At 39.7% G+C, this 9,590-nt stretch overlaps 1 protein-coding gene across 1 annotated transcript; it reads left to right on the forward strand.

Moving 5' to 3' along the window:
* The first annotated feature begins 776 nt into the window (after nucleotides 1-776).
* On the forward strand, nucleotides 777-6,421 carry LOC117514644 (sister chromatid cohesion protein DCC1-like). Its single transcript, XM_034175195.1, is given in 10 exon segments — nucleotides 777-1,043; nucleotides 1,936-2,104; nucleotides 2,289-2,423; nucleotides 3,601-3,691; nucleotides 3,814-3,952; nucleotides 4,151-4,203; nucleotides 4,283-4,437; nucleotides 4,748-4,896; nucleotides 5,906-6,035; nucleotides 6,375-6,421. Coding segments are annotated over 9 exon segments (1,173 nt in total). The 5' UTR covers nucleotides 777-873; the 3' UTR covers nucleotides 6,018-6,035; nucleotides 6,375-6,421.
* Nucleotides 6,422-9,590: the final 3,169 nt, after the last annotated feature.

The following is a 9,590-nucleotide window of genomic DNA, read 5'->3' on the forward strand; positions in this document are numbered from 1 at the left end:
TGTGCTGTGTGATAAAACTGCAGCTTTCAGAGTGGCCTTTTATTGGGGGCAGTCTAAGGCACACCTGTGCACTAATCATGGTGTCTAATCAGCATCTTGATATGGCACACCTGTGAGGTGGGATGGATTATCTAGCAAAGGAGAAGTGCTCACTATCACAGATTTAGACTGGTTTGTGAACAATATTTGAGGGAAATGGTGATATTGTGTATGTGGAAAAAGTTTTAGATCTTTGAGTTCATCTCATACAAAATGGGAGCAAACCAAAAGTGTTGCGTTTATATTTTGTTGAGTGTACAAGAGACTGTGGTACCAGTGCTATGCTGGGGAGAGCTAACTAGCGAAGCTAAATTATTAGCATGTGACATAAGAGCCACATAGCAGTAAATACAAATAACAGATCTCAAAATATCATATTACCTGAGCAGATCTGGAAAAACTTGACATTTTAGTCGTCACTAGCAGCTCATAATCATAAAAGAGTTGACCCTCACGGGTGAGTGTGATGTGCCGCTGGTTTCTAGCTCCGCGGAAACACATAAAACTCCGCGTTCCCCCCTCAGGTTTATCAATATCTAAAAATATATATATCAAATATGCTTCCGCTCGTAGAAGCGTTCACATTAATTAATGAAGTAAGATATGGATGTGTTTTGGCAAATTAATTTCCCGTCCCTGTTTTTTTTTTTTTTTTTAAACGTGGCTGGGAAATGTTCCTGCCCGCTCCTTTTTAGACTCCGCGCACTTCCTGTTACAACACACGAAGCGGGAAACAAACATACAAAATAACACCAGTTTTATTTGTCCGGCGGAGGCTGTTTGTGTCGACGGGTTTAGGGGTGTTTTATATTTTAGGTTGGTGTGTTGTCGGACATGAGGACTTTGGAGGAGGTGCAGGCCACGCTGCAGGTCGCCAACTGAAAGAAGAGGACCTGCAGAAAAGTGTTCAGTGGTGTGAGCTTCAGTCAGAACGTCGCCTCTTCAGATTACTGCCTGATGGAGCTGGACCAAACCCTCTGCAAGCTCATAGAGCAAGGACAAAGGTGCAGCAACCACACTTCATACTTCGTTTTCTGAAATGAGAAGGTTTGATGGTTTTTCTGCGTTTTATGTTGTAAATGGAATATCTTCAGGATGTCAGTGTGTGTTGGACAAAATACGTAGTTTGAAGTAAGAAATCCAGTACGTGATCAACAGACAAATAATCAAAAGACAGTAGGAACATCCAGTGGCAGCAGAATGGCACCTAGTGGAACGACTGTGTAGCCTACATGTGGCTAACCCACTGTTTACCAGGGTTTCCAGCCAACCTGGTAATCGGGGAAAATCTGGAAAATGACTTCCTCTTTTTCCAATCAGGGAAAAGTCAGGGAATTTGAGAAAAGTTCCTCAAATCAGGGAGAAATCAGAGAATTTTGTTTGGTCAGACTTTTTTTGGTTTGTGTCCGTACCAAACAGCAAATCAATTCCTCTGGATAATTGCATGGCTATGGTGGCTGAGGGAGACTGAAATGGAATTTAAAATGTATATATATATATATATCCTCTGCAACTTGATTGAATTTGTACAATACCCTTTATTGTCATTGTGCAGCCGTATACAACAAAATTAAAATGTGCCATCTGAAAGAAGCTCAGTAAATTAACTATTAAAAGAAAACAGACATGAAATTAATCAGTTAATTAACAATAAAAGTTGTCTGATGCTGTAGGTTAACAGCTAGATGTGTATATACACAGTCCGGCACATACATTTTTGGACAGTAACTCTATTTTTAATTTTGCTTCTGTACACCACAAGTTGAAATAAAACCAGATGCGTTTGTAGTGAAATTGTATAATTGGTGGTACTTAGACAAACATTTCAGAATACAGTTTCTCCAATCGCACCCACAGAAGCCTATAACTCCTTCAGAGTTGTGTTTTTTCCCCCAGTCTGGTGATTCGCGGTAACAAGGATGAGCATGCTGTGTTGTGCACCAGTGACCAAACTTATGATCTAAAAATAGCCGACACATCCAACCTGCTGCTGTTTGTACCAGGTGGAAAAACACCAGATCAGCTAACTAACTGCCATGAAAGTTCGCACGTGGTGCACGCTGAGGTATGTAAATGATACATGCACTTACATGTCACAAAGCTGCTGATGCACAATGAGCATGGTTTGCTGTAATGTGCATGTGCACGTGCACAAATATGCACTTTGCTCAACACACACAGTGTATATTGGATTTGCAGTCAGCTGTTTTTATGATGACCCACGTGCACTGTGGATATTTCTGTTTTAGGTATGGGGATTTTGTAACAGCTACTGGGAACTGAGGAAGCGGCGCCCGAAGCTGAAGAAACTAAAAAAACTTTTAATGGAAAATCCCTATGAAGGCCCAGCTTTGCGAGGGCAGCAGGAAAACACGGAGCATAGGGTAAATAATGAATTAAATATTGCACACTGACGCCCAGTTGGGCTTCTGGTGATATCATGTAATTCCATTCTTTTGGACTGTATAAAAGCAGATAGGTGTAGGACACCATAAGCACAAGAATGAAAGTTTAGATCTGTGGAACCCATTAGACCTCTGACGCTATTTGGGTTATCAGGGAGACAACTGCTACAGATATCGCCTGCAATTACCTCCTGCTGCAGTATTGTACAAATATTTCAGTACAGGTAAACAGTGTATTATGCCCCTGCAGTAATATGCAGTGCTAATTTCCCAGTCCTTTTGTGCATGTGTGTGGACACATTCTTGTAAATGCGATAGTTAAAAACAATACTCCAATACTTGATAATTACCCCATAGGTGTCCTCTGGGAGGTGGATGTACTGATTAAAGTTTGGGGATGTTTTCTGCCCATGTTTTTATTTTTAATTGTTTATTTTTGTATTTTGTAACTTGTGAATGCAATAACTAATTACATGCTGCGGGGGGGTAATTAACAGTATTTCATACTGACCTGATTACATATTGGTGATGTTTTCTGCATAAATTTGAATATTAATGAGGATTAAGTTTGGGGGGTTGTGCAGGACAGTATCTCATTAACAATACTTGCTCAGCACTTGATGCTTATACCATAGTAACCTCTTGGGGATTATGTAAGGTGATATCATTTATTGTATACATATTAAATACCAAGGAGTAAATAGCCATTATTTGAGAAAACTCGGTGATACAGATTTGTTAATACTGTTTTAACGCAAACAGGAAAAATGTAAATGTGGTGCTAATCTGCAAAAATTGTTCCAAATATCTTTGAGATGGTTTTGTTATTCTGTCCTGCTGGTTTTAAAATATATTAGCTGAGTAAATATGAACTTGAAGTAATTTATCTAATCTTCGAGATATCTTTTAGGTGCTACATTTACCTTGTTCTCAGATTATTAGAAGATAATGCCTGCTAAGCATCTGTTTTTTGAGTATCACTGTATTGACAGACATTTATTCAGTTTCATGAGATTAAGTAAATGTTTAGTTTTAGTGTTCTTTTTAACATGTTTTGCAAAGAGGAGAGGGCAAGCAGCAGAACTGGAAATGTCTGGGCCTACAAATTAATAGACTGTAGTTGTTGTTGTCATTGACTGTGTGTCCCTGTTGGCAGTACACAATGCTGGATCTGTTGGAAACAATTCAGGCCAGTGAAGAGGAGATAAAAACACACCTGCATGACATCCATGCCTGTCAGATAGATGGTAAACCCTTATTAAAAAGCACCACTCTTTCGAAACCTTTTTTTTCCTCTTTCTCCCTTAAAGAATAAAAATGCAGCACATTATTAGTGATTCTAGAATGTGGATACCTTCCTTTCTCCCAGATTACTGGCGTGTGCTGGATTTTGACTATGAGATGAAGCTTCTTGGTCATGTGACTCAGCTGGTGGATTCTGAGTCATGGTCCTTTGACAAGGTTCCCCTTCAAGCCAGTCTGGAGGAGCTGAGCCTACTGGAACCCAAGTACGTAGGTAGAGAATCACGGCTCTTTAAAAGGAAGTCTTCAGGAGTTGATCTTGTTTTCACTATTATAAATATAATAAATAACCAGGCAAAAAAAAATTAGGTTTCACTGGGTTAAGGATTGATATAGTACAGTTGCATGTGCCTACAATAAACCAAACTTTATTCATCCACTAAAGCTTTCCTTTTTGCTGACAGAGAGATGATCGAACACTGTTTGAACTGTTACGGGAAACGGTACACAGAAAACGGTAAATAAAATGATTATGAAACACTTTCATTTAAAGATGATAATGTCTAATCTATCTTTACTTTAATTTCTCCATATAGGCGAAGTGTTTTATGCGCTGAACGAGGATAAGGTTTGTCGAGGTTTGGCGCTGTTGCTGCTGCACAACGCTGTCAAATTCAACCTGAGGGAGTTTCAGGACGTCTGGCAGCAGAGCGTCCCAGAGGGCATGAGCACGAGGCTGGACCAGCTAAAGGTTCTTATATTGTCTTCTCAAGTCAAACTCTCTTTTTGTTCGAAGAATAAATGCTAATTTACTCAAGCATTTATTGACTTTGATGTTTTTTTTTGTTTTTTTTTTCTTCTTTTTTTTTTTTCTCAGGAAGAGTTCTTGTCTGTTAAAGGGCTGCTCCTTTACAATATTTCAACCACAAAACAATGCCTGCAAATCCAAGTTTTCCCTCCCTTGACTTTGTTTTTGTACAGAGACCGAGCTTTGTCTCACAAAAATACAGCTTTGTAGAAAAAGTGATCTAGATCCTGCTGACAGCTTCTTTGTCTTCCAGAGTTTTGCCCTGGTGGACCGGACCTCCAGTCCAGAGACCATCTGCCTGTTGAAGGTGGAGGACCTGCCAGAAGACACAATGGAGCGCTTCAACCGCCTCTTCACACTCCGTGAGAAATGGACAGAAGAGGATATCACACCGTATATACAGTAGGTGTCCTTTAGGATTTTATCATTACCCTGATACATCTGTGCACACTATTTGGTGTGTGCATAAATGGCGGGTCAGTTATATCAGAGGTGTCAAACTAGCAGCCCACTGGTGTGCTAAGGTTCCTGTCACATACTGCATGGTGCAGTTTGCAACATCTCCTGTTATGTTTATGTGTTTGTCTCCCTTTTCAATTTATAAATTTAGCATTTCTGTCAAATACAGGGTAAAAGAGCCCCCCCCCCCCCCAAAAAAAGCACATAGTTCGACAAAGCATTTTTCATTCGTGTTAGCTCAACTTATCATGAGCAATTCATAAGGTCAGCCAATCATGGGTCACAACATTGGATAGTGCGGTAGCACACAATAATTAGAATTGTGTCTTAGTCACAACAAGGTCAATCATTATTCTTCTGGGTACACGAAAGCTGTGTTCACATTATTGCAGAAGAACATAGTGTGTGTGTGTGTGTGTGTGCACGCGCCATTTGTCCACGCAAACACATTCCTTTGTGCAGATTGTGCTGGACTTAAAAACATATCACAATTTCCAGAATTGCAAACCTGCATTGGGAAATGTCCGATTTCCAAAGCAGCTTTCCTGTTTGGTGTAAAAGTTATTTGATATTTGAAATAAATGTAGTTAATGGAAAATGACATGGGTAATCCTAGCAATGGGTGAAAAGCAGAACAAAGTGCAACACCAGCCAGAATTCTGTGTGGTAAATATCTGTGCAGAATGTAGTTTATGCAGCACGCACATACCTAGAATGTGAATTACATCAGGTGGTGATCAACACCGCCATCTTTGTGTGTTTCTGGAGACAAATCCATCAGAAAATCCAGATGTTTATGGACTTATACTTTAATTAAATGGCAAGCTTTTCCTTGATTGCATGATTGTGGAAATCACCCTTACAGACCAGTGAGTGGCCTTGAGGTGAGAGGAGCTTGGACCACTGAGTTGAATGAGATGTAATATTTGGTTTCTCACATGTTCTGTTTCAGGGATCTGTGTGGAGAAAAACAAACCACTGGTGCCCTCCTGACCAAATACGCTCGGTCCTCAATGAAAAATGGGATCAAGGTCTTTAACTCCAGAAGACCTGTGGCTACCTGAATATGTTTTTTAAATAATGTACGGGCACTTATGTCCTTTGATCATATTGTCTGAAAAACAGAAAAAAGGGGAAATTTCACTATTCATTGTCATACAACTGTTGTGATTTTTTTTTAAACAAAATGTAGTTGTCCCACACTATTGCCGGAATTTCCACAACGCTAATGTCCCTTTAAACAGTTTGTATGAAAGATTGTTTGGGTAGTTTCTATGGAGATAAACAGTGACATCAGAGCACATGTATATAGCGCCAAATCACAACAAACAGTTGCCCTAAGGCACTTTATATTGTAAGGCAATGGTGTGGTGAAAATTACATTTACAAGGCCAATAGTGCCCGTAGTTAAAGAATCACACGTATATAGTTGTGATTATTTTCAATGTAAAATGTCACATTGCAGAATTATCTTACACTTTTTTGTTTGTTTGTTTTTTACCTGAAACAGTAGCACTGGCCTTGGCTTTGAAAATGAAAAACAATTAATTTCAACCACATTTGCTTCTAATTTCCAATATGTGGGTGATAAATTTACCCCTGCAACAAGCCCAGTCATGTCCAGCAGGTGGCGGTGTTTATTGTGTATGGTGCATAAATGTCAGTCATCTAACTAACTGGTTTATCCTCACTGGAGACCAACATAATGACATTATTATTCTTTTTGAGTTTTATTGTTGACAAGCTGGAAAGAATGCTCATTTATCTTCCTTCACTCACTGCATTTTACAGCGTACATACCTTGGCTTTTTCAAAACCTGGGGGGAAAATCCTTTCATTATTTTGGATGTTTCTTGTTCAAATGTAAGAGGAGTTACTGGGTGATGAAAATACATACTAAACTTCAAATATTAAGTTTTTGTTATAAAAGAAATGTGCTTGTGACCTTTTGTATGAAACAGAATTAACACTATAAAATGAGTGTTAGTATTATGAGGCTGCCTTAATTCCCAGTTTCTCTTTCTTAGTCTAATGTAGATATAAGACCACCCTTTCCAGCTATTTGCTTCTGCTCGTTGGAGGGGGGAAAAAAACTGAAACATCTGATTGATGTGCACAATTTAATTTTGACTGAAACTTCAAGTAAGATGATTATTAGTAATAACCCCAGAATGAAAGACAATTTGATCATACTGTTTTTTTTTTTCTTGTCCTCAGCTGCATCAGCAGCTGCTTTGAACAAACTGATGTATCTGTGAATGTTGACGTTTTGCATGTTTGTGTTCATGTGCAACAGCCAAAACAAGCTGGATGACTGTTTTCTCCTCCTGTCTCACAGCTTGAAGCTTCTATAAATGTGTGTCAGGGTCTATGTCTGTGAATCAGCAGTGTGCAGTGCCGCACAGAAACTGCTTTCCATGTTTGTGCTTCCAGCTGTTGCCAAAGTTGTCCAGTATGATAGTGGTCTGTCTTGAGAAATGGAAGCCCCATAAACTGATTTAATACTGTGTTCTGACAGTTCCTGCATTTTGAATTAATAAATCTCAGTATTGAGAGCATATTAGCTAAAAGTCCTCAGGCAGCTTGAAGGTCTCTGTAGACAAAACTGTGGTCTCAGTCTCACATTTAATGTGGAAGCTACAGTGAGGAAAATAAGTATTTGAACACCCTGCGATTTTGCAAGTTCTCCCACTTAGAAATCATGGAGGGGTCTGAAATTTTCATCTTAGGTGCATGTCCACTGTGAGAGACATAATCTAAAAAAAAAAAATCTGGAAATCGCAATGTATGATTTTTTTAATAATTTATTTGTATGTTACTGCTGCAAATAAGTACTTGAACACCTGTGAAAATCAATGTTAATATTTGGTACAGTAGCCTTTGTTTGCAATTACAGAGGTCAAACGTTTCCTGTAGTTTTTCCACTAGGTTTGTACACACTGCAGCAGGGATTTTGGTCCACTCCTCCATACAGATCTTCTCCAGATCTTTCAGGTTTGGAGTTTCAGCTCCCTCCAAAGATTTTCTGAGTTCAGGGCTGGAGACTGGCCAGGCCACTCCAGGACCTTGAAATGCTTCTTATGGAGCCCCTCCTTAGTTGCCTTGGCTGTGTGTTTGGGGTCATTGTCATGCTGGAAGACCCAGCCATGACCCATCTTCCATGCTCTTACTGAGTGAAGGAGGTTGTTTGCCAAAATCTCGCAATACATGACCCCATCCATCCTCCCTTCAATACGGTGCAGTCATCCTGTCCCCTTTGCAGAAGAGCACCCCCAGGGTATGATGTTTCCACCCCCATGCTTCACGGTTGGGATGGTTTTCTTGGTTGTTCTCATCCTCTAAACATGGTAAGTGGAGTTGATTCCAAAAAGCTCTATTCTGGTCTCATCTGACCACATGACCTTCTCCCATGCCTCCTCTGGATCATCCAGATGGTCACTGGTGAACTTCAAATGGGCCTGGACATGTGCTGGCTTGAGCAGGGGGACCTTGCTGCCCTGCAGGATTTTAAATCATGACAGCATCATGTGTTACTAATGTAATCTTTGTGACTGTGGTCCCAGCTCTCTTCGGATCATTGACCAGGTCCTCCTGTGTAGTTCTGAGCTTTCTCAGAATCATCCTTACCCCACAAAGTGAGATCTTGCATGGAATCCCAGACCGAGGGAGATTGACAGTCATCTTGTGTTTCTTCCACTTACTAATAAATAATCATAACAGTTGTTGTCTTCTACCAAGCTGCTTGCCTGTTGTCCTGTAATCCATCCCAGCCTTGTGCAGGTCTACAGTTTTGTCCCTGGTGTCCTTAGACAGCTCTTTGGTCTTGGCTATGGTGGACAGCTTGGAGTGTGATTGATTTGAGTGTGTGAACAGGTGTCTTTTATACAGGTAACAAGTTCAAACAGGTGCAATTAATACAGGTAAAGTGTGCTGAATAAGAGGGCTTCTTAAAGAAAAATTAACAGGTCTGTGTGAGCCAGAATTCTTGCTGGTTGGTAGGTGTTCAAATACTTATTTGCAGCAGTAACATACAAATAAATTAAAAAATCATACATTGTGATTTCCGGATTTTTTTTTTCTTTTTTAAGATTATGTCTCTCACAGTGGACATGCACCTAAGATGAAAATTTCAGACCCCTTCATGATTTCTAAGTGGGAGAACTTGCAAAATGGCAGGGTGTTCAAATACCTATTTTCCTCACTGCATAATATTGAGTTTCTAATTCAAAATTTCACTTGTACTCTATCACTAGATGTTGGCTGCTGCAACAAGAGTCCAATGAGTGCAAGGATGAAAGAAATGTAATTTCCATATGAGTGATGAATCTTTGTACTTAATCTTGGATCATGAACAGATCCAGAAACTGTATTAAAGACATCAGCCTGATGTTATGTGCATCTTTCTTCAGATCATTTCAGCAGTGCAAAGACTTGATTTTCTTCAGCAACATCCAGGCTGTCAAAAATAAGCAAACATTTTACGTTTCTCTACCACTATGCCTACATATGTTGATATGAATTAGGATGACCGACTGATGAGCAAGAGCTCATCAGACACTCACACATCTTTTTCCCAAAAGTTTTTTCAGCATTGGCTGCCTGACTAACTTTGACTTCATCCGTTCATGGTGCTGATT

The sequence above is a fragment of the Thalassophryne amazonica genome, chromosome 7, assembly GCF_902500255.1.
Source record: "Thalassophryne amazonica chromosome 7, fThaAma1.1, whole genome shotgun sequence".
Classification (NCBI taxonomy): domain Eukaryota; kingdom Metazoa; phylum Chordata; class Actinopteri; order Batrachoidiformes; family Batrachoididae; genus Thalassophryne; species Thalassophryne amazonica.